The sequence below is a fragment of the Heteronotia binoei genome, chromosome 4 (genome assembly GCF_032191835.1).
Source record: "Heteronotia binoei isolate CCM8104 ecotype False Entrance Well chromosome 4, APGP_CSIRO_Hbin_v1, whole genome shotgun sequence".
Classification (NCBI taxonomy): Eukaryota; Metazoa; Chordata; class Lepidosauria; order Squamata; family Gekkonidae; genus Heteronotia; species Heteronotia binoei.
The window spans coordinates 39,586,176-39,612,746 of NC_083226.1; the positions used below are offsets into that span (position 1 = coordinate 39,586,176).

Sequence of the window (26,571 nt, forward strand, 5' to 3'; positions counted from 1 at the left end):
TTAGAGCATCTGCTTGGTAAGCAGAAGGTCCCTGGTTCAATCCCCGCCATCTCCAACTAAAATGGGTCCAGGCAAATAGGTGTGAAAAACCTCAGCTTGAGACTCTGGAGAGCCGCTGCCAATCTGAGTAGACAATACTGACTTTGATGGACCAAGGGTCTGATTCAGTATAAGGCAGCTTCATATGTCCATAAAGGTAATGGGCATGTAAAGAGCAATAATTCCTTGCATTGGGCCCAGGACTCAATCTGAATCCACTTCCTAGAGTACCTGGTTGAAGATTCTAGCCTAAATTACGATATCACACACCTCAGGCAAGAACTGCAATTCTACAGGTGTATCCACCATGTCGTAAGGTGTAAGCGAGCTATATCATTGTGCAAAATAAGCTCCCTTATCAGCAAATCCAGGATTGGGGGAAGGGTGATGTACTCTGACCCTGCAAGGCAGAGGAGGTCAGAGAACCAAATATAATGAGGTCAAAAGGGAGCTATAAGAATACAGCCTTCTGCTATCAACTTCCTGGTAACCTTGCTCAGGAGAGAAAAGGGTTGGAAGATGTAGAACAGAGTCCCTACTCAAGGGATTTTGAATGCATCTCCCAATGAGGCCAGACCACTGCCTGTGAGGGAACAAAACTGTGGTGCCATTCTCATCTTGGATGTGGCAAAGAGGGGTCTCACACCTCTCAAAAACTCCCTGAAAATATTTTGGCTGAACTGACCACTTGTGGTTTGCTAAAACTCTGCTTAGGTTGTTGGCTATGATGTTCAGGATTCCCACTATGTGACTAGCCCTAGGGAAAACTGTGGTCCATGCAGCCACCTCCTAAACTACAATGGCTTCCATATACAACCTCTGAGAGCCAGTACCTCCCTGTTTGTTGAGGAAATATATGGTGGATGTGTTGTCCATTTGAACAAGAACCCTCTTGTCTTGGAGGATATCTGCAAAGAAGGTAAGGGTGAACCTGACTGCATGTAGCTCAAGAATATTAATGTGAAGGCCACTACTGTGTGCTGACCTCTTGCCCTGAACAGAGTACAGTGGGCACCAATGCTCCCTCTAAGCTGTGGAGTCTTATGAGCACAAATCTTACTTTGTGAGCTATTGGCATTAAAGCTGTGATCTACTGCATAAATTAGTTGCTCTGGGGCCATTTTTCCTGAGCTAAGACAAAAATGTGTAAGCCAGAGGCTAAAAAACTGTGAGCTAGCTCACACTAACTGAGCTTAAAGGGAACACTTAAAGGGCACCCCAGTCTGGATTATCCACTGCTGCTAATGTGGGGAGGCAAAGGGGGGAGTGAGGTGAACTCAAGACTATCACGAACAATCAACAAAACCCAAACATCAGAACAAACAGAACATCATGCACTGTAAAAAGAGGCTAACTTATCCCTGAATATGGGACCATCTGAGGACATCTGAATGGAGAGTCAGAACTTTGGGAACTGCTGACTCCGGTCCCTAAGAGGAGGTTGCTGGCCTACAGATTTATGTCTTGGGACACTCTTTCTCCTTTGGAAGGAGGGTGGCCGATATTGATGCTGAGGACACTGGTAAGGCACTTGTGAAGTGTTGCTTTGGGCTGGAAGGTGAAGAAAAAACACTAAGGGATTATGTTGTTTGACAATTCTTTTTGATTGTAGATAGGAACTCTCTTGAAGGCAAGGTCCTCAACCTTATACCATGTCTCTAAGAGAGAACAGTTGTACTCAGTCAAGAATGTTTTATCAGGACAACAGCTAATGTTATGGACCTTGGTGCCACGTTGGCTGCATGCATGCATGCATGCCTGTGTTTCTCTCCTGTTTTTAAAGCCTAACCACTTTATATGGTTAGTGTCCAGTTATTGTATTAAGAGTGTCCAGATATTGTGACAGGTTGTCCCACAGGAAAAGCTGGTTGCCATCAATGATGGTTTGGTAATTTGTGATCCTGAAGTTCAGAGCTGCAGAGGAATATGACTTTCTGCCTAACAAATCTAAAAGTCATCCCTCTCTATTAGATGAAGAGGAGAACTGATCAGGCTTCTGATGCACTTATATGCTCTCAGTAACCAACAAAGAAGGAGGCGGAAACTCACATGAGTCCTGCTTCATTTTCTATAGATTCTTTACCCTATGAGAAGTAACTGGAGCAGATACCAATTTCTGCCAAATTGGTATTGTCAAGTCAGCAACGTCCTCCAAAATAGGAAACACCACAATACCAGGTGAGTCAGGATAAAGGCAACTCAAAATCTTATCCCTTGACCTATTATCAAATGTGGAGACATCAATGTCAAGCATCTTCAACATCCTGACCATCTGCTCTCTCTAAAGTCTGAAATCTTAATTTGGAGAAAAAGGAGTTCATCTGGAAATGGTTCCAATGTGGTCTCCAAGTTACAATGGGGCATCACTGTCCCTACATACTCAGGGATATGCAGGAGAGCAAACATCCACGTACCCATGATCACCTCAGCCATGATCAAAAACCAGTACAGGGGGAGGTGGAATCTGAGATTACAGGGAAGGTGAAATCTGAGACCACAGGGGGAGGTAGAATCTGAGATCACTGCTGAAGATATGCTAGTGACATACAGTATGAGGGCCACTGAGATAGACCAGGTTGTTGCCATGACAAGGATGTGGTCAGTTAGATAATACTTGTTGCCTTACTGGCAGACTGGAGTGCTCCTCTTTGGATCCTGACAGAGATCTGACTGGGGAACCAAAATAAGGTGATGGGGTGTGCAGAGGCACCGATAACATCTTGCTCCTCAGAGGACTTCTTCCCAAACATTGTAGCCAGCCTTCTCTTTCTTCTGCCCCCATGGCTGGTGGTTCCAATGAGGAATGGGCTGGGATAAATTGGGATGACTGAAGACATCTCAGTTCTGAGGCAAGGATAACTGATGAGTGAAGCCTGGTTAGACGTCAGAGCCATTTGAACTGATTGCATGGACAGTGGTCTGGAATGGGACAGGGGCTGGAAAGAGGGCAGTTTCAGAGGTTCCAATCCTGGAACTGACCTGGATGGGCCTGGGGTCAAAAGCGCTTTTTCCATAGTGTGGCCTTCTAACTAGAGGCTCTGTCTAAAAGTGCCTTTGGGGTAAAGCCCTGACAAATTTTGAAAGCAACTACATTATGTGATTCTCCCAGACATATGAGACAAAGTTCGTGCTCAACACTGTGAGTCATTTTGGTCATGTATTTTATACATTTCTGTTAAAAGTGCATTGGACGCCATGCTAGGCAACAAAAATGAGAGTGGTGAGGGAATCCAAGGGTAGGCTGATAAGAGTCACCTCACCCACGACAAAATGATCCCTCACAAGGAAAAAATTCTGTCAAAAAGGAACGACCCTCAGAAAGCTGAAAACCCCCCATCAAGTTTGGTAAGCATACAATCAAAAACAGAACAGCTACGATAGGACGCTCCTATCCACATGGTGGCAAAAAAGAAGATTTTGGATTTATATCATAAGAACATAAGAGAAGCCATGTTGGATCAGGCCAACGGCCCATCCAGTCCAACACTCTGTGTCACACAGTGGCAAAAAAAATTTGATACACAAATATATATACACAAACACTGTGGCTAATAGCCACTGATGGACCTGTGCTCCATATTTTTATCTAAACCCCTCTTGAAGGTGGCTATACTTGTGGCCGCCACCACCTCCTGTGGCAGTGAATTCCACATGCTAATCACCCTTTGGGTGAAGAAGTACTTCCTTTTATCCGTTTTAACCTGTCTGCTCAGCAATTTCATCGAATGCCCACGAGTTCTTGTATTGTGAGAAAGGGAGAAAAGTACTTCTTTCTCTACTTTCTCCATCGCATGCATTATCTTGTAAACCTCTACCATGTCACCCCGCAGTCGACGTTTCTCCAAGCTAAAGAGTCCCAAGCGTTTCAACCTTTCTTCATAGGGAAAGTGCTCCAGCCCTTTAATCATTCTAGTTGCCCATTTCTGGACTTTCTCCAATGCTATAATATCCTTTTTGAGGTGCGGCGACCAGAACTGCACACAGTACTCCAAATGAGACCGCACCATCGATTTACACAGGGGCATTATAATACTGGCTGATTTGTTTTCAATTCCTGCCCCTATACTCTGAATCTCAGAGTGTCAAAGCGGTCACAATCTCCTCTACCTTCCCCCCCCACACACACACAACAAACACCCTGTGAGGTAGGTGGGGCTGAAAGTGCTTTTACAGCAGCTGCCCTTTCAAGGACAGCTTCTATGAAAGCTATGGCAGACCCAAGGCCATCTCAGCAGGTGCAAGTGGAGGAGTGGGGAATCAAACCCAGTTCTCCCAGATAAGAGTCCGCACACTTAACCACTACACCAAACTGGCTCTCATAAAAGGAACTGAAGGAAAGGGGACACCCTCCTCCGGACCACGTGATGGTTTGGGTGAGCGGTATCTATCCCTTATTTTCTTCCCCAGGTTTACAGGAAGGTTTGGATAATGAGGGAGGGAGGGAGGGAGGGGGAGAGAGAGAGAAAGAGAGAGAGAAAGAGAGAGAGAAAGAGAGAGAGAAAGAGAGAGAGAAAGAGAGAAAGAGAGAAGAGAGAGAAAGAGAGAAAGAGAGAAAGAGAGAAAGAAAGAGAGAAAGAAAGAGAGAAAGAAAGAGAGAAAGAAAGAGAGAGAGAAGAGAGAAGAAAGAAAGAAAGAAAGAAAGAAAGAAAGAAAGAAAGAAAGAAAGAAAGAAAGAAAGAAAGAAAGAAAGAAAGAAAGAAAGAAAGGAAGAAAGGAAGGAGTCTTTCACACTGTTGCCTGCTTCTTTCAATTTTAACATCATAAGAAATGTTATTTTTTTCTTAAAATGTGAAGCAGTTAGTAAGCAGTGAACTCAAAGGCAAATTTAACATATTTTATAATAATGTTTCCTCCACACCCTTTTTACAGCTAGCCTTAAGTTATTTACATTGTCTCGATCTACACTTGCTAACAGAGCCAGTGCTAGGTCATCTTTTCAAGAATTTCCCCGATACACTGGAGGTTCTTACCATTCAGAAGAATGCTTTACTCCAATAATGCATAGTACATTAATGTAATGCATTTTGGTTTTATGAAGAGCTAAAATAAAAGTAGAAAAATGGTATCTAAAGTTTAAGATGTGAATGCCAAAAAGTTTTCAAAAACAGTAATACTAATACTAGTGCAGTGCTAACGTTTATGGAACTTAAAACCATATGATTCTGTTCAAATCTGAACATGGTCTATTCAAAGAATTTTTAATTTGCAGTCAAGCCCCCAAGATAAACCACATGCATTTTACTAGCCTGCCTATCCACAATTTTCCTGTGCAACTTTATTTGTGGCCTAACAAAGAAAAATGCCTTTGCCTTGCTGCTCAGAGATTTACAAACAAACAAACACACAGGAATTCAGGTGAAATGGTTAGTTATGGGCCCAAATTCAGCATGAGCTTCATTTTAGCATTGGTATATGTTACTTCAGTCCTATGACAGAACATCTGATCATATCCGATCCAATGATTAAGTTCTCATTTGGACATGATGCTTTTCTTTAAAAGAGAAACTATGCAGTGCTTTTCAACGCTCTTAATAAACACCACTTGTGTATTCTTGTAGATTGACACCTCAGCCCAAAAGCTCTGCAGGGATCAAATGCCCATACAGAGATTAAATTCCTCCGTTCACTTGAACATTGGGAAATACTCTGCCTGTATCACCAATGCATGCCTAAAGCTTACAAGAGTGTGTAAGCCAATATATCAATGACAAAGCTCAACTCAGTGAAATAAAATGGGAGGTATCCAAGTTTATCATACATCTGCAACAGCACAATCAGAACAACTTACTTGGAAAGCCAGGTGCTTGGTGCCTATTATGATAACCACAGTAAAAAAATGAATACAGTTATTTCATGTGCATGACAGCAGACAATATAAACTTGAATAATCTCCTTTAATGAGCAAACTACTCACATATCTCGGTTTACTTGCATTTAAAATATAGTTTCTACATCTTATCTCAAGTGGAGAGGCACCCACAATATAAAGTGCCATATTCTCAGCAATATTTGAGGGTGTGAGTCAATATCCAGTAGATCTTTTAGGTGAAAAACCATATGGAAATCACAGGCTATATACATTTCATTAATTCCACTGTTTTGATCAGTTTCTTCTCCTCAAAATACATTAATTGCTTTAAGGAATTGAGATCATTACTTCTGGTCCAATTTTTTTTTTTTTAAATTGACTTCAAAATATCTACAATAATTACCTAAGAGATACCTCACACATCAAGTTGTCTAGTGCAATTGCCACAGGATCATCCCAAAAGGGCTGCTACCGCTGTCACCAAAATCTTGATTACATGGGTGCTGTCCATACAGAGGCGCTAATTCACATAAAAGGCACCTTGCCATAAGCGCAGTCCGATTAGAAACCTGGTGCCAGCCCACACATTCCTGAAACCAGTATATAGCAGTCGCAACATGCTAATCAGCCTCAAGGCAGAGAACTATGGGAATTTTAGTTCTTGTTTTAGTCCCATAATATTCTCCTGAGTGCACAGTTCTCAAACTCTCCTACCACACAAATATACACACCCTACCACCACCTGTTTTTGCGGTTTCACTGTCAATCACTACATTGTTCAGCACTTTTGCAACCAGATAACCAGGTCAGACTGTGAACATCTTTCCCCAAAGAATACTAATACAACATGCAGAAGATGCAAAAGAAAAGATTCAGCTTGTGCTTATGAAAAACTGTTCAATGTGAAAACAGGGCTGCACTTACCTGTAACTGCTGTTCAGTTATCTTCTGTGCAGGCACACATGGGGACTGTGCATGAGCAGCCCTGCCATTGGAGAGATACTACAGCTAAAAGCCTCCAGGAGTTGCTACATGCTACGTGCTGGATCCAGAAATTGTTCCTGCCCAGGGACCACATGTTACTGTGCAGCAGCACACCTATCCTCAGTACCTCTAGGGCCTCTGAAGCAGAGCATAAAATTTATCTTCTCTAGATAAATTATATTGACATCATTTACTCAATTGTTCTTCTAGCGCCTGAAGGTCTTTAAGTACTAATTTCTCAAACACTGATATTTCTGGAGCAAAATTATGGGCATAGAGCTATATTTGGGTTTAAATTGTTTATTGGTTACATTGTCAGAAGCACCAAAAATAAATGTAATTTAATCAGATGAGTCAACTTAAATAAATCTATACAAGATTGAAAGGCATTATAGTAAGGAACCGGAACTAAATTCAAGACTAAATTAAGTACATGGAGTTCAGTGGAGGACAAAGCATCCCCCCCCCCGCTTTTCTGGGTTTTTCTTTAACAAAATTTCCTTTTTTCATTATAATAAGTTTCCAAATGGAACAATATATAGCAGGTAGTTCTTTATATATATTGGTGTTATAATTTTGAGTTCCATACTGAACCGGTGGTCGGAGTATTTTCAGGCTCTCTTCAGTGCCAACCACGTAGTTCAAGATTCAGCAATCCACGTCACCCCACTTCAACCAGTGAAAACAGAGTTGGATGAGAACCCCACCCTAGAAGAGACTGTTAAAGCCATCAAGCAACTGAAAAGTGGCAAGGCAGCAGGAGTTGATGGAATCCCACCAGAGATCTGGAAGCATGGGGGCACAGTACTACATAGCACACTTCACAAAGTACTATCACCTGCTGGGAACAAGGCAAACTACCACAGGACTTTCGCGATGCAATCATCATCACTCTATACAAGAACAAAGGAGAAAAGTCAGACTGCTCCAACTACCGGGGGATAACCCTGCTCTCCATCGCAGGCAAAATCCTTGCCAGAATACTTCTGAACAGACTGGTGCCCACCATTGCAGAAGAACTCCTCCCAGGGAGTCAGTGCGGCTTCAGAGCTAACAGGAGCACCACCGACATGGTATTTGTTCTCAGGCAGCTCCAAGAGAAATGCAGGGAACAGAACAAGGGTCTATATGTGACTTTTGTCGACCTTACCAAAGCTTTCGATACCGTTAGCAGGAAAGGCCTGTGGCAAATCTTGGAACGTTTAGGATGTCCCCCGAGATTCCTCAGCTTGATCATCCAGCTACATGAAGACCAGCGAGGCCAAGTCAGACACTGCAACGACCTCTCAGAGCCCTTCCCAATAGGCACAGGTGTAAAGCAAGGCTGCGTTCTCGCACCAACTCTCTTTACGATCTTCTTTAGCATGATGCTTCAAAGAGCCACAGTAGATCTAGATGATGACGATGGTGTCTACATCCGCTATCGCACTGATGGCAGCCTGTTCAACCTGAGGTGACTAAAGGCTCACTCCAAGACAATGGAAAAACTCATCCGAGAGCTACTGTTTGCTGATGATGCTGCACTCGTCTCCCACTCGGTATCAGCTCTGCAGCATATGACGTCCTGCTTTGCAGAGGCTGCCAAGCTATTCGGCCTAGAAGTTAGTCTGAAGAAGACAGAAGTTCTCCACCAGCCTGCACCCCAGGAAGATTATCACCCTCCCTGCATCACTGTGGGTGAATCAGTACTGAAGACAGTCCAGCAGTTCAGCTACCTGGGGTGCATCATCTCCTCAGATGCCAAGATTGACAAGGAGATCGACAACAGGCTGGCAAAGGCAAACCGTGCATTTGGCCGACTGCACAAAAGAGTATGGAGCAACAAGCATCTGAAAAAAGGCACAAAGATCAATGTTTACAAAGCGGTTGTGTTGACAACCCTCATCTACGGCTCCGAATCGTGGGTTTTATACCGTCATCACCTGCGACTCCTTGAGCGCTTTCATCAGCGCTGCCTTCGCACCATCCTCAACATCCACTGGAGTGACTTTGTGACCAACACTGAAGTCCTCAAGAGGGCGGAGGTTACAAGCATCGAAGCACTGCTGTTGAAGACGCAGCTGCGCTGGGCAGGGCATATTTCTAGGATGGAAAACCACCGCCTTCCCAAGATTGCTCTGTATGGCGAACTTTCCACCGGCCATCGAAATAGAGGGGCACCAAAGAAGAGGTACAAGGACTCCTTGAAGAAATCCCTTGGCACCTGTCGCATCAACCATCACCAGTGGTCTGACCTAGCCTCAGATCGCAAAGCATGGAGGCACACCATCCACCAGGCTGTCTCTTCCTTTGAGAACGCACGCATAGCTGGTCTTGAGGACAAAAGAAGATTGAGGAAGAATCGCACTGCTACAGCACCAACCCCAAATCAGACTTTTCCCTGCAGCCACTGTGGCCGGATCTGCCTGTCCCGCATTGGTCTTGTCAGCCACCAGCGAGCCTGCAGCAGACGTGGACTACTGCACCCTTCTTAAATCTTCGTTCGCGAAGTCAAGCTGAGAATTTTGAGTTGTTATACAATGGCAGACTGCCCCATAAAAAGTCTGCCAAGAAAACATCACGATATGACATCACCCCATGGGTCAGTAACGACTCAGTGCTTGCACAGGGGACTACCTTTAGCTTTATACAATTTTTGCTGGGTGTATTATTTGTATATTGCATTTATTTATAGATGTGTGAAGCCTTTAGACCTGAACAGATGAACAGAAATGGGAACCAGTAGCAGCTCCTATAATCTGATAGGCTTCTAATTGTTATTCATCAATTGTATATAACTAAAATATTGCTGTGAAGACTATTGACTCAATCTTTCATTTGTGGATGGGAAGGTATATAATACAGTTGTAAACTCTTTAAGATGTGAGGTTTATTCCCTTTGTCCAAATCTTGAACGTATTAGTATTAATAACAAAATTTGTACTGAGAAGCAACTTTGTATGAAAACCTATATAAATAGGTAAAGTGGTACCAAATGACATTCTAGTGTATTTTCTAATATTGTTAGAACCAGTTTTTGCACACTGTGCTATTCTGTTCCAATCATATAAGTAGCTTGATGACATCATATATGGATGCGGCAGCCATCGTATATGTGGCTGAGGATGCGGCCATGGAACTGTAGCCACCAGTTCTGTTTTGGAGTCATGCTGTATTTGACCTGCAGGTAGGCCCACATCTACTTCTCCATCCAAACTGACACTGGAGGAGACCTTGGCTGGGGGACAGGGTGCCCTAGGTTTTTCCTGTAGAGCTGAGGTGGGCTCCAGAGTGCAGAAAGGAGTCCGCTGTTGTGATGCCAATTTGCATTTCTCCTCTTTAGGTTTGTTCTTCGCCCTCTGAGCAGGTAGCTTTGATGAGGCACACTGGGTTGGAGGGGACTGTGATCCATTGTGATATATATCTGGGAGGTGGCGCCAATCATGTTGGTTCAGTGGATGCTGTGACGGACAATTTTTCTGGACCTGATGTGGACAAAGGATCCAAGGTTTTGAGAGCTTTCTTCCACAATGTTGCTTTGACTTAAGACTCCCTATCCCCACAAGCCTTGGGGATGAAGTGTTGGCAGGCTTTACATGTGGGGATGTTGTGCCCTTCACCCAAATGGAACACACACAGATCATGGGTCATCTTCACCTCACAGCAGCTACATTTTTTGAAAAGGGCTTTTTGAGCTAAAACAAGACTCACAATTGAAGTAAACCAGATGAACCAGAAAACAATTCCTTCAACTCAAACAACAGGAGGCTCGAAAGAACTTCTTCGGCAGCAAAAGAGAAATTGAGAGTATGGGTACTGCAGTGCAGGATGTGTGGTCTCTGGGAAGGAACAAGTTTTGGTTCCAGTGCACAACGCCCCTGGAAGCTTTCAGCTGTAAAACCTCTCTGATGGCAGGCCTCCTCATGTGCAGACCCCCACGTGGAACTGCATTAAAAATAGATGATTAATTTCAAATTCACTTCAACTTTAGTACTTATCTGATGACTCCACATAACTGAAAATACAGACCAGAAGCTAAAGCAGCAGCTATACCAAGAAGATTACTGTGTGCTCATCACAGGAAATAATCAACAAAACCACCAAAATAATTACTATTTATAGAAGGCAGACCTAACTCCCCTACCAAATGCACAACTCCAAACAGAAAGGAGACAGTCATCTCTAAAACGGCTAGAATGCACTAACAAACACTTGTCATCTGAGTTTAACCTTAGCCTGCTTTACTAAATGGCTATATCCTACTACTGGGTTTAGCAAAGTGTGAATGCTTCCTCCAGTCTAGGAGCAGCAACTCTTCCATCTGAATAGATGGGGAAAGGCTTCAAACTCTGCTGAGTGGAGTGAAAAGACAATTGCCAGAATGTGATTATTTCTATTAAGAGGACAATGGTAAGAGCCTGTCACAACAATGATTTCCTCTTTAAAGCTTACATATATTAAATAATGAAAAGGTGTGAGAAGCAGGAAAAGAAATATCTTAGTACAAGTATCACTACCATTTACTACTGTAATTTAATTACTACTTTAATTTTATTAGGTGTGCCCCATTAAATTCCCTTAAGAACATCAGGGAAGCGCAAAGCAGCAATAGCCTCAGCTCTTTGCGACCATCTCCAGGACTGACAGTCCAAAATGCTATGTAGAGTTACTTCAATCTAACGCCATGGAAATAATGTGCTTAGATTGGAGTGACAATGCACAAGATGTGCATGAAGAAGCTGCCTTACAATGAATCAGACCTCTTGTCTATCAGGGTCAGTATTATCTACTCTAACTGGAAGCAGCTCTCCACGCTCTCGGGCAGAGATGTTTCACATTACCTGCTGCTGCCTGATCTTTAACTGGAGATGTTGGTAACTGAAACTGGGATCTTCTGCAAGTCAAGCAGATGCTTAACCACTGGACTACAACCTCTTCCAGAAGTGAAGTGGTGCATTATTTTCTTAGCTTGAGAAAGCAGTGCAAGTTTTATTTATTTGCCAACAATTAAGAAGCACAATAAGGCTTTGGGGATATTTGCATGTCTGATACAGTAAAAAATGTATTTAACATTGTTGCTTTTATTATCTTATTGTTAAGATTTGTCTTGTATGGGGAAAGAGGTGACTTTAGTCTTGTGGGGACCCTATTTCATTCACCCCTTGAACATACACAAATTTTGTACATTTTAGATCTTCAAGGAATTACTACTGTATAACCCAACAAATACATAAAGAGAGGATCCAGTTACAGATTTTCTTCATTCAGAAAAGTCTAGACCTACCGAACAAAACCACAGCCTTCAGGGCAAGTAATACAACATTATTACTTAAGGTTAGGTAGCTTGACTAAAGATACATAAGCTCCTTCTATTTACGAGAGGTCTCTGTACAATCCGTAGCAGGCAACTAATACTGCTAGAGGACCAGTTCGAGCAGTCAGACAGGAAAGACTTCAATCCTCAAAGCAGCCTACAGAGGGAAAAAAATACACCAGCCAGGCAAATTTAAAATATGCATGTAACATCTATCCCACCTTCTTATCCAGAAGAATCCACAAGCCTGTTTACACAATATAACTGTACAATTAAGTACATTAGCAATCTCACCCAATTCTTGATTATTTCCAGTGCCTTCAAACCATTCTCACTCTTAACTGCTGCCAACTAGGACATACCTCTGACTAAACAGGCATAGAATCACACTGCAATATAGCTCCACTTGGCACCTAATTCTCCGATATATCCAGAAAGCGACAATAAAAGGATAACCACTGATGCAGCAGTAATTTGCATTAGTTGGTACAAACTAATATTAATACATGCCAGCATCTCTTTAAGCACAGCACAGTGCTTCTTCCTAGCACAGCTGTATTTCCAGTCAATTTTCCACATTGGGCTCATAAGAGTGTTGTGTGATCACATCAATTTGAAAATTGTTTCTCATATAAACATGTGAGCTTTACTGTCTGTAATGAGATATGTATTTATTTGCTGCTTGGTTAATTTGAATTTCTCTCCTTGAACTTTCTGTAAGAAGCTGAAATACAGATGACATCTGCTCCCACAATACATACCTATACATTCCACAATATATCCCACAATACATACCATGCATGATGCATAGTTTGTAATCATAAGGAGACTGCAGCAGATTTTCTGTCCACTGTGCCCCATCTCCTGCCCTATGTCAGTAGATGATGCATGGATTTGTTTATTTTTAGATACTGATGCTTCTACAACTACAATTGAATTTACAACAGGATGTACAAAAAAGGAATTGGCAGTCTTCCTGTTGTATTCTATGCATGCCCTCCAACTGGTATGCCATAGGAGGTGCTGATACCAGCTTGTCCCATGCACCCTTTGTCATCCACAGTAACATTGGAAACACCGGTAAAGCCACTGGAGCCTGAGACTGGAGTCCACTCCAGTCTGCTGTACAGACTGTAACTTGTGTTGGTGATCTGTAAACTCAGGGAAATTCTGCTTAGATGGCTGAACTTCCAAATTTTTAGTCTAGCTTGTTTCAGATGCATTGTAAACACTACACCTTCATACAGTGCTCCAGCAAAATTATCCTCTCAATTTTGAGTGCAGCTGCCTCCTCAAGGCCAAGGAACAGAATTGCCTTGCCTCCTGGTCCCCCGAGCAAGACTCCCTGCAACACTGCAATCAACCTCTATCTCTTCAGTCTATCATGGCCTTCCATATATCTCTCTGCATGAGCTGGCCCTATCAAAGCTGTGATGACTGCACATCTCAGACTGTACAGTCAACTTCCTCACTGGGGAGTATGCCCAATACTGAGAAGAGATGCAGCTGCTGCCTCATTGCATGTCATGATATCAATTACTTCTCTGATACGGAGAAGTATCAGAGACTGTTCTTTATCCCAATGTGTAGGCACATCTATTGTTCTATCCTCAATCTGCCCCTCTGGAAAGAAATACTGCCAATGATCTTAACTTCTCCAGCAACTGACTCCTCATTTCCCAGTCCTTTTGGAAAACTTCCAGAACTGGTTTTATGACTTCTGTGCCCTGCATCAGCATTTATTTGTGAGGTTCCACTAAAGTGCGGGGGGGGGGGGGGGAATTTGATTTTTTTTATTCTCCCCCCACCTTTTTATGATCACTTACTAACTCACTGAAGCATGATATTCAGCAGCCTTTGATTTCTGCTTTTGTGCCTTAAGCTCAGCAGACTTTCTTGTCTGAAAGCTCTGTTTCTGCTGATTACATTGGCAATCATTAGTTGGTTTTGGATCACTCCATACCAATACCATGGAGTCTAATGTTGTGAGAACTGGCAATGTCAGGGCCGTGGGCGAGGATGCAGTCATTTATCTGTGGCATTCTCCCACAACAGTCTTTTGTCTGTTATCACAATTATGCCTAGCTTGTTTTGTAAACTTAAGGCAATGCTGGCATTAGTCCACTTTATGTTTTTCCCTCATATATTAAAAAAGCCTACGTCCATCTGTGGATGGGATGTTTTCCGCAAAGGAGAACAATTCTTAAATGTTGTGTGCTGCACCATAAGCATGCCACCCAACCTAAACAAATAAACTTATTTGCTCTTTTCTTTCATAGTATTTGAATAGTTGGAGAAACTGTCAAAGAGAAGGTTCATCTAGAGGCTGCTGTAGTGATTAAGGAGTAACTGATGGATGAATGCAGCTCCACTGTTGCAGATGGGAAAGCTCATGCCTAAGGTTTGATAGCTTTCTATAGGATCTGAGGTAGGCTCTTAGCAAACTCAATATCACATGTGTGAGATGCCCAAAGACCAAAAAAAGAAAACATGCCAGTACCTCTTTAAGCACAGGTTTTCCAGCCTTTTTTCCCCCAAATGGGCTCATAAAATGTTGAGTGATTGCATCAGTGGAAGAACCTCTGCTTGGCATGCAAAAGGTCTCAGATTCAATTTCCGGGACCTCCAGTGAAAAGGATTGGGTAGAAGGTAATGTAAAAAGGCCTCAGCCTCAAATGCTGGAGAGTGGTGCCAGTCTGAGTAGACAATACCATCCTTGGTGGACAAATGGTCTGATTCAATGCAAGGCAGCTTCATTTGTCTCTACGAGGGTCCAATCAGATAAATGGTTCTCATGCAGCCATCCTAAAGGCTTCTAATTTAAGGGAAAGTTTTGTGAAGATTTTATATGTTAACTATGTATTGTTATACCCTACAGTTATTGTATATTCCCTACCTGAGATATCCTTGGCATGATTCCATGAGCTCTTTGCCTAGGCTGAACAGGGAGGAGAGGCAGAAAATTTTCATATGCTTTATTTTTCCATGGAAAATTTTCCACCTCACGTAAGTAATCTAGTCCATGTTTATAATTGTCAGGCCTGTTGTTCTGCAAATCAATTATGTTAGACTAAATGTGAGAAAAGAGCCCCGTGGCGCAGTGGTAAAGCTGCAGTACTGCAGTTGGAGCCCTCTGCTCACGACCTGAGTTTGATTCCAGTGGAAGCTGGTTCAGGTAGCCGGCTCCAGGCTGACTCAGTCCTCCATCCTTCTGAGGTTGGTAAAATGAGTACCCAGCTTGCGGGGAGGAAAGTGTAGATGACTGGGGAAGGCAATGGCAAACCACACCGTAAAAAGTCTGCTGTGAAAACGTTGTGAAAGCAACATCACTCCAGAGTCGAAAACGACTGGTGCTTGCACAGGGGACTGCCATTACCTTTTTAAATGTGAGAAATAAAACATGGACAAACTCCAGTGACTTGTACATAGTTCAGGCTTTTTTACATGCTGTATTTGCCTTCTTTTTGCTAAAATGATCTAATTTTTTCAAAAAATTGTTTGAAAATTGTCCCAGAAATCCACATCACTGGCACTGGGTGGGGGGGGGGGGTGGAGAGGGTTTGAAAGATGCTAAATATATACACCTTCCCATGCCTCTCTGATGGACAGGAAGCTATCCTGTCCCTGAAGGAAAAACAGCCATTGACATCCAGTCACTTTTCAGAAGGTGGATGGATTGTTGGAGGGAAGCACAGAAGGAGGGAATTCAGATCCCTTTTGTTGTGCAGAACAAAACAGCAGCCAATTTTAAGGGTAGCTCTGCCTGGTATCAGCAATCCCAAAAGAGTCACATGGACTAGAGTGTAGAAGATAAGCTGTGAAGCTCCATGCCAAAAACTGAAGGAAGGACAATGGCCTGGCCAACCTTGTTCTGCCTCCATCTTAAGACTCAGAAGGCAGCATTAAGCTTCCATGTACCTTGACCTATGCAAGAATGCTGAGGGTCTCAGAATGTGGTGCCCTTTCACCTTCTTCCTGGAATCCACACTTGGGGTTACAAGCTTATGTAAACATTGGTCGTTTCATTCTGCACGTTGTTAGTCAATGATTGTGTACAGAGGAATGTATAAAATAAAGCAACGCAACCACTGTCAGAGAGACAAGACACAAGCAGCATGGACAGACTGGTGCGTGAACCTCATCTCTGAGTCGTGTGTCCATTACTACAAAAAAACACCTCTTGAGTTTGTTGTAACTTGTGCAAAGTTATTTATAATAAAGTTTCAAAATGTTGAAACAGTTTTTCACACACAAATCCAATTTGCTCACGGATATGAAACAAACTGGGAACCAGCAATCTTTGTATAGAACAAAGTCCACAAAATTTCTAAAGTTAATTAGCACTGGTCCCAGTGTGATGAGTTACACAGCTATATTACAGATCCACTTATCCCAATGCAGCAATAGGCAAAACCGGTATGCAGGTCCTGTTTTGCTGGCTGCTTTTTCCAAGATCAAATCCCAAGCAACTTCACCATTCAAAACCATGAATTCTCCATATTCTTCTGGGTTCAGCTGGTAGAAAAGGCCTGTCACATTCCAGAACACTTCAGACTGCTGGGGGCTACTGGGGTTCCTAAGGTAATGGAACAACTGTACAAATTCTTCCAACTCCCTTTTATTACAAGGCTACTGCGCTATATGACAAAAGAGAAGCAAAGAGCCATGCCTTCCACCTAGAAGGGCTGCAGAGTTCTTGCTGTGCCTTCTGGGGGCCTGAAGAGCTCCTTGAGAGCTGCCTGCTTGGAGCCCAGCTACCTCAGACATGAGACACAGGAAGAGATGAGAGGAGCGACAGAAAAAGACAAGTGTGTTGAAGGTAGACACAACTCGGTACACCCTCAAAAAACAGCAATCTTTGCAGTGCAGAGTATGCAGACTTCAAGATTTTTAAAGTTACCATCCACCTGACTGAGTGAAATGCTTTGCACTGACATCTAGAAGGCCTGCTGTGTTAATTTCTTATGGGTTTACTGTGGGTGATTTAGGCCAGAGCTGCACATTATTCAGCTGCCTTACATATGGAACCCCAGATGCATACCCTCCTTTAAATGAAGTGGAAAAGAGTCAAAAGGATGTGGCTTGCAGTGAAACAACAGCAGCAACCAGGGAGAGCACTGAACTCTCTTCCACATACTGCTTTCCCACTAGAAATGCTTGAAGAGTGGCAATCATAAGAACTGAAGAGTTAAGTGTTGCCATCACTATGAAAACATGTTCTAAATAAATGCAGCTCTTGGGAATTCAATTCAAAATTTAACTGAAAAGTAACCTTACTCAAAAGCCACTTATCTTCCTAGAAATGGTTGAAGAGTTGGTTAGGAAGAATTATCAGATTGGAAGAGAGCTAAACAGCTTTTATGCTGCTGTTCTTAAACAAATTCCATTTCCTTCCTTGTCTGGTAAACAGGTATATAATCAATAACGGCATGCACTTTCAGTCCACAGCTCCCCAGATTCACCTTGGATGGCGAAGACTTCCTGATCGCACCCTTAATCTTGTAAGCAAGGTTTCCTGAAAAGCACAGAGATTCAGGAGTAGGTAAAGAAATCCCATTACTTGTCTACTATCACAGGTTTGTTTTAGGATGAATGCACAAACAGATATTGTTTGCATCTTGAGTCTAACTGGTCGTTCCTGGCAACATCCTCCTCACTTACTACGTATATGTAATGGCTGGGTATTTCTTGTTCTACATACCTGAAGAATTGTGTGTGCACACAGAAGCTTATATCCAGAATAAATCCAACTTATATCCAACTTTGTTGGTCTTAAGAAAAAGACAGCAGATTTATACCCCACCCTTCTCTCTAAATCAGAGACTCAGAGCAGCTTATAATCTCCTATACCTTCTCCCCACCACAACAGACACTCTGTGAGCTGGGTGGGGCTGAGAGGGCTCTCACAGCAGCTACCCTTTCAAAGACAACTCCTGCGATAGCTATGGCTGACCCAAGGTCATTCCAGCAGCTGCAAGTGGAGGAGTGGGGAATCATACTCAGTTCTCCCAGATAAGAGTCTGCACACTTAACCACTACACCAAACTGGCTCTCTTAAAGGTGCCCACTAGACTCAAAGTTTGTTCTGTTGCTTCAGACCATCATGGCTATTTTCCTGAATCTTTGTATCCCTGTTACTTTTACCTAGTGTCACACTAAATAGCAGATGGGAGTTTCTTTCTAAAGCAGTCTACCAATAAATTCAGATGACAAATTTCCTATCTCCATTTTGCACTACCTCAAGAGAAAAAGACTACGAAGTACATTTCAGCTTCCCTTTAAGCAAGTTATCAAAGTAAGGACACAAGGGAAGAGAAAGTCTTGAGCTTAAAAGAATGTTCCAGCTATCTCAGGTCTGAGCTCTTCCTTATTTCAAGAAGCAATGGAAAGGGTGCAAGTAGTCTGCAAGCTGAATCCAGTCTTTTAAAGCTGCATTTCTCAGATTTTTGGCCCAAATTGGGTCACAAAACCTGTGAAAGTGAGCCCCAGGCTTTTGCAGTTTTACTGGTTTGTACACACTCTGTTTTTAAGTGGTCCAACATACCATACCAGAAAGGCCAGGAATGACTGCCTTAAAGTATAAGATAACTCACTAGTTTCTATTTTACACATTTGGAATAACCAAAGCCTAGACACCATACAACTACTGCTGCTTACCACCTTTAAGATAGTGTTGTCCAAAAGTAAACTTCCTATTAATATTCTCATGAGTTGCTCATAATTACAACAGGTATGTTTAAAACATTTTTCTAGCTGAAGCAGATAACTAGAGCAGACTAACGTACTTGGTGACAGGCTGTGGCTCAGTGATCGAGCATCTAATTTGCAAGCGGAAGTTCTCTGGCATCTGTTAAAAGGATCAGGTAGTAGGTGATGTGAAAGACCTCTGCCCAAGATCTTGGCATTCCACTGCTAATCGAAGCAGACAATATTGATCTAGATAGATCAATGGTCTGACTCAGTATAGGCCAGCTTCATGTACACAAAGAACAGCAAAGTCTTAACATTTAGAGGTATTAGGAGGTTAAACTTCTCCCTATAAACTTTAACTTTTAGAAAACTTTAGAAAAAAGATCTTAGCAACTGATCATAAAATAAGGAATTGTAAATTCATTAGAGTCCCAACCATATGTACCTATATGTCAAAAGGTTCTCATGGAAGAGCCAATATTGTGCCCCTTAAGGAGGGGAAAATAGGACAAACCCAGATTCAAAATGTCCATGTGTTGCAAATGTATATACTTTCTCCAATACTTTCCAAGGTATAAAAAAATCATATTAGTGAGAAAGCAGTCAATGTGATTCTATGAAGAACAAGGTATTTTAACTAATGGAGGAAGATTATTCAATTGGCTTTGAATCAAAAACCAACTTAGTAGATGTACATGAATTCCATCAAGTTTTTTTAAAACCTAGCTGCACTGATAGACTCATATGAAATCTTGGAAAACACAGACTTTTAAAAAAATGATGTAAAATAGGTCTAATGCACACATGATTGTAAACCATGCACTCTGCAAAGGTAACATCATTGCAACCCTGAAATGAATGAGAGTTGGTTGCCCAATCCTTGATCTACTCATCTGACTCTCCTCCAGTACTCTCCTCTCCTAAAGAGAGGCACTGAAACAACTGGCTTACAATTTTTTTAATTCGGCTTTAAGAGGTGTCTACCTCTTGAAACAAGCCAAAGGGGAGCTAGGAGGGAAAGTTAGTGAATAACTGATTTGGAGACTGAAGAGAAGATTTCATATTCTCTTTCAGATACAGCCAGAAAGCAAGCCCTAACCAGAATTTTTTTTTGTTCCTTTCAATATAGTAGAACAACAGAACCGCAGTAGTCAACTTTGCAGCATTTGCCAGGCAGATTAATATAGTATATGTGCTGCCGAAGATTAATATAGTGGGGATAGCTGCCTTGCCTTTCTGTTCATATTGTAGGAATAGAAAGATATGATATATCCAGCCAGTTGGCACACTGTTCTTGACAGAGCCCTGTGTAAGCGAAGGCTCTGTTCTGGAAACATTGTGTGGGACTATTCTATTTGTCCCAGAACTAAGAAAACATCAGCTCAGTGTACACCTTTCAGAACTGAGCTGTTTCATGCTTGCAAGGATGCAGAAATAGTAAAATGTACTAACAAATGAACACAGCTCTGTGTTACAAGACCCTAGGTGTTGTTTGTGCGTAGAATTCCACAATGGGCCATTCCCCCTTTTCTGAAAGAGGGTTATTGAGAGCCTTCACAGTGGAAGCTCTGCACATAACTGTCTCTCTTGAGTCAATTTTTACTCACCCCAGAAGACTAAATTATCTTTCCTACTTACATTTCCCGTCTCCACAGACATTTATTTTTCCTAATGGTAGCAATTACATTACAACACTGAATGTAAGAGATAATAGAAAGAGCAATCCATGTGACAAATAGCATTATAGCTAAACTACGTTACATCCAACTGGGTGTGATTTTTGCCCTCAAATTTTGGAGGCCACAGACTTGAGTGCCATTGAAGAAAAGAGGTGTTAAAGCTTTAACTCTAGCTCAAAATCCTTCCCCATCCCCCTGGGTGCTTCCCCCCCAAGGGCCCGTGTCTTCTCTCCTGTAGAAGAGGTATCAATTTTGTGCAGAAAAATTGCTGGAAAGGGTACCACCAGAGTTCCACTCAATAAGGTGCTTTGCAAAAGGTATTCTTGAAAGAAAAGTCAAGGTATGCTCAAGAATTCTCAGTGGATCAGATAAACATTCATATATACCAAAGGCTATAACCATATTGTAGCCCTAGAAATAAATCTGGTATATAATGAATGACTGAAAATGTCCCCCCACCCCTGTGAAGAATCATGTTAACTTGCCGTCAGGACCTCTTAGGGTCAATTTTAAAATCAGCATAAAACAGGTGTATCTTAATAATTGGTTTATTGACCTTCATTAAATTTATAATTTAGAAACAACTGCTCCCTAAATTATTCAGAACTGAATGCACCTAAGGGATGCTCAAGTGCCTCTGTTTAAACAAGATGCTGTGTGAGTGCAGAGTCCCATTGGAGAGTGCATTTGCCTTGCCAGCATCACATTTAAACCAAGCGTCAGTCAGCACTGGGATGTGGAGTCGTCAACCACTGCTGACATGATTGCCTTAGCTTCCCTGAGAACTAAAGTGCCAGAAACAGGCCATGTGGGGAAGTCACAGAGTTACCAGCTCTTTCTTTCCTAGGCTTGGATACCAGATACCCTAGGGCTTAACTTCTCTATGTTTCCATATGTTGCATCTGTCTGGGATGAGCTCAGACACAGAATAATCTGAAACCCTGTTTCTTTTTCTCTCCCATTCAAGATCCCTTAAATTCTACCAAGATTTAAGCAGCAAGTGAGTACCAGAAGACAAACTGGTGAATGCCACTGGCACTAAGGCTACCATTTGTACACAATGTGCATTTTTAGTTCCTCTTAGTGACACAGAATAAATGCTGTATAAGTAGAGGTCTAGTTCGGACTACACAAAAGCTGACATCACAACACATACATGCACCCCAATAAGCAAAATTGGTCTTGTTAGACATGGTTTCTACTAATCATTAGTTGCTGTAAAGTCTGAATTCACAAATCACAGTTTGTAAGGTAGCACTGCCTCTTGCAGTCACTTGGTCATAAAGACAACAGTACAGGAAAGATGCTCCTTCTCCTAGGACAGGAGGCAAGAGGCAGACAAATTCTACAAACACACGAGTTCTACAAAGAAACTGAGCTCTGCCTCTTGAGTCTGGCTTATATAGATTCACAAACAACAATCTGACTGCACTCACTAGTAGCTTTTTTTTAAAAGGACAATAAGGCCTATACATAGCATTACATCAGCTACAAATATAGTCTCCTATCATGCCATTTAACAAATCCATGCACACTTGCAAAATGCAGTATCAAACCCATAAAAGAGGATACCTTAAAGGATCAAAATTACTGCCAACTTTCTTAGTGGGCCACAAAACAAAGATATATGTTTTAAAAGTATTTAAAGAGAGTATTTTAAAACCCCAAGTGGCCCTATGTGGTTTAGAAAGCAATCATGTCCATTTTATAGCACAGAGCCATTAAACATTAAAGAAGTTTTACTTTCTAATTCTAGGGTGTAGTAGACCAGGAATTATCCTGAAACCATACAAATTACATATGAGATACAATCTGGCTCTGTAAGGCAACAACTAGTGTGCTGTAAGAATTGTTGCAATAAGTATTGAATCCTGATTGAAACACTGTATGTATACAAGTTTCCTTCTTATGGAACTTAAAACACACAAGAATAGTGTTGTTTGCTTTTAAAGCTAGATGATAAATGCCATAAAGAAATTATCTGCAGAGCTTAACAAAATATTATTGAATGCATTAGTGGCAAGAATTCCGAACCAATACTGAGGTATACAATAAGATCTTCTATATCCCAATGCTTATTTTTTAGTCTTCGCTCCAGCTATGATGATAGCAACTATCAGTCCTCATGTAATAACCATGCATGGATTAAGTTGTTTTAGGTGTAGTGCTTAATGAAACTTCCAAGCAGGCACTTGTACTGCAAGAGGTGGAAGCAGCACACTCAATTTCCAGCAGCACAATGGTATGGCAGATGGTGATGACATCTCTTGTGGGCTACTTAATTCACCCAAAATGATTTCTCTTGTTCAGAGTACTATAGACTGTTGGGTTTCTCTCATCCTAGTAGTAAAGGAATTGGTTCCTGAATCTTGTTTGTTGCTTTTTTTAGTGATTAGCAAGTCTTGATAACACCTTACAGTCATTTTGTAGTTTCAAGAATTTCAAGATTTTGGTGTGCAAGAAATATTTCACAGGATGTTTATTACATAGCATGAAAGTATGCTCCTACTACATAATATTCAGACAAGAAAACAGTGGGGGGTGGCACACCTATCTTTGAAGAGTATAAGGGGGGAAGAGGGAGCTGTTAGAGCATTAAGTGTCAATCAAATTATTAAGACTCATAAATTGGCTCACATAACAACTGCTGCCACGCCATTCCTATCCCAAATTCATTAGTAGTTTTATTAGCTAAAAAGTCTACCTTGGTCCTATATACCTGCAAGCATAAGCAACTAAAATAATTGCCAGGACACAGGCTGCAAATGTTAAAGTAATTTTAAGAATGACACTGAATTCATTTTGTAACATGTTGTGCAGTATCTTTTGCAATATAGAGCAGTCATGAGAAATATGGGCACTAATTGAAGCAAGAAAATGTTAACACTATGTGAGAGAGAAGTTCCCTCTCCAAATCATTTTTTACTTTAGACGTCTTACTTTCTACAAACACACCACCCACTGTACCAGAGTGAAAAATATATTTACCTAAAACACTTTCCCATGAAACTGTCTTCTCCAACCCCAGGAGTTTAATTTCAGTATTTAAGAATACTTCAACAACCATTGCTGTCTTTTTATTGTACCATAGCTATGTACACAGTCTGCTTTTTAAAATGACTATTTTATATCCTACTTCAAACCACACTATTAGCAAAGTCTAAAACAGGAATAACAGGACAATGTACATTTGGGTTCCTGAGTGAGCCTTAAAAGCGATCACATTGAATCTACTTGAGGTTATACTTGATATTTATACATAAGCAACATAAGTAATTGTTGAAAGGTAATTTTTGGACTAGAAAATAATTTCAAGAGTGCCAATGAATTCATTTCAACTAAAGTTTACTTGAACACTAAAAATATTGTAGCTTTATCATAATTCAGAGCAAGGAAGATAAATAATTAGCATTAACACAAGCTATTAACATTAAGCCTGTAACAAGCCATTGCCTCGATATCATTTAACTACAGAATATGCATAACTACATTGTGGGGCATTAGGGCAAAGCTTGTACTTTAGCATCTATTGATAACATACCTTAACTGAGAGCATTTATCTTGTTTTATATATATATATATATATATATATATATATATATATATATATATATATATATATATATATATATATATATATATACACACACACACATATATATATATATATACACACACACACACATATATATATATATATATATATATATATATATATATATATATATATATATATATATATATATATATATATATATACTGCCTTTCCACAGTGCCCAAGTAATTACAGCAGGGGTGGTCAAACTGTGGCTCTTTCAGGTCCCATTACCCCATTGCCTGGCTTGGAGAAGGCACGTGTCTCTTTAAATCATTTTGCCAAGCCAGTGGCTTGGAGAATGCATTTAAAGTTGCTTTCTTTCTACCTCTACCTCCCCCATCTATTTGCCTTCCTTCCTTCAAGCTTTCAAACATCTGACATTCATGTCTTGCTGTTCTCAAACACTTGACATTTATTCTATGTGGCTCTTACATTAAGCAAGTTTGTCCATCCCTGGACTACAGAGTGGTCACTGGCCCAAAACATATAAGGTAGGTGCAGGAGGATTTCACATCAATTCAGAACCCACATAGGGAACTCTTGTATCCTGGTCCACATACACCAATTCTCCAGAAGAACAAAACACACTGTGCTGGAGGCAGGAATGTCTACAGGCATAAGGATGAATACTGTGAGGAACAGGTTCAAGAACAGCTGTACACTGAGACACCAAACTGAACTCCAAAAAAGGGAGCAGTTTCAAGCATGCAGATAATCCACAGAAAGCACTAGAGTGGATCTATGGGTTCAAGTACAATAATAGGTGTTCACAGATATTTTAAAACCCTGCCACTGTTAAAAAGTTGAGTCAAAATTTTCAGAAGTTGTAAGTTAATGGCATTTAGCTGTTGATATTTTATCCACATTTTTATTTACACACACACGTAAAATAAAAATACGGGTAAAATATCAACAGCTAAACGCCATTAACTTACAACTTCTGAAAATTTCGACTCATCTTTTTAACAATGGCAGTTGTTACTCTGTAGCTGCATACATATTTTATATATGTGTATATATATATATATATATATATATATATATATATATATATACACACACACACACACTTCATAGAGAGGAAGGAACAGAAAACCAAGCTAATGACACTAAGCTAAACTAATAAACAAGCTATACAGTCTCTGCAGTTTGGGGATGGGGAACACCCCAACTGCTGGATCGGGGAGGTTTGGGAGGAAGAGCTCAAGACTGGAGAGGCGGGGGCGGGAGCACGCCTACACCAGCACCAGGGCGTTGTGGCCCAGCCTTCGCGCCTCATCAATTCTGTGGACAGGGCAGGGCAGGGCACGGCAGGTGCCTCACCTATGCATGCCATTAAAGGGAAGGAGGAAGAAAGCAGGGGAGCTTATAACGGAGGTGGAGGTGGAAAAGCGTAATGAAGAAAGGGGGGGGAGTATCGCCTCCCTCCCCCCAAAAAATCGCATCTCTATGGAAAGAACGAGAGGCAAGGGACCGGGGGTGGGGGGGGGGAGGGAGAAAGCGAGCAAAGAGGCCTCACTTACGTGTAGATGATGGACATGAAGTGCATGAGCCACAGCACCAAGAAGAGGATGAGCCCGAAGATGGCGAGTCCCTCCAGGGCCAGATCCAGCACAGCCATCCCCGCCGGACCGAGGAAAAAGGGAGGAGGGAGCGAGGGGAGGAGGGGGGGTCCTCGCGGCGGCTATACACTGAGGCGCAGGCGAAGCCCCGCCCACTCGCCGGCTGCCCTCACGTAGCCCCTCACACTGGCGCCCGCCTTCTTGCTTCGCCCCCTCCGCTTCTCTCTCGCGCTCTCGCCTTCTTAGGCGCTCCTCCCCTGTCGAGCTCTCCGCTCTCGCGCTCGCCCTCTAGCTCGCTCGCTCTGTCTGTCTCTCTCTCTTTCTCTCTCTCCTGCCGCCGCCGCTACCTTCCCACTTGATTCTGCAGCGATGCCCGAGCTCACGCGCAACCGCTCTCTGGCACACTGCTGAGCCAAACCGACTCTCCTCGCGCTGAGAACCCCGTGGCCGCCCCGCCCCGTTGCTGTCACCTACCGAAGCCACGCCCCCTCCGCTCCCTTCTCCCTCCCGGCACCTTTTCTTTAGCTTCTGTTCTAGCCGCTTGACGACAAGCTTCCTGTTCTGGGAAGCCCCGCCCCAGGGGTGGCTGCCTGCATGCGTGGAGCGAAACACACGCACAAAGCCCGGGTGGGGGTGGTGGGAGTAGGAGGGAGGGATTGAGTCAGTCACGGTGGGCGGGAAGGCGAGCGGGGCGATGATGTCATTAATATAGGGAGGGGAGGTCAACCTCTCTGGCGTTCGTTGCCTCGTGAGGAGGCAGCAGTGCCCCTGTTGTACGGGAAGGGATGACCAGCATCTGAGGAGGGAGAGAAAAAATTTAAAGCTGTTGGCTAACTTTATGTCACAGGACTATTTTAACTCCATGTTGCATTTCCCCTCACAACCTTTTTCGTCACAGGAACTCCATAGCTACGTTT

At 42.2% G+C, this 26,571-nt stretch overlaps 1 protein-coding gene across 1 annotated transcript in view; it reads right to left on the reverse strand.

Annotated features, from left to right (window-relative positions):
* Window positions 1-26,174, reverse strand: part of UGCG (UDP-glucose ceramide glucosyltransferase) — a 53,001-nt gene extending 26,827 nt beyond the window's left edge. Inside the window, exon 1 of the mRNA XM_060237157.1 lies at window positions 25,616-26,174. Coding sequence (XP_060093140.1) covers window positions 25,616-25,713 — 98 coding nt within the window. The 5' untranslated portion in view covers window positions 25,714-26,174. The remainder of the gene's footprint in view (window positions 1-25,615) is intronic.
* Window positions 26,175-26,571: the final 397 nt, after the last annotated feature.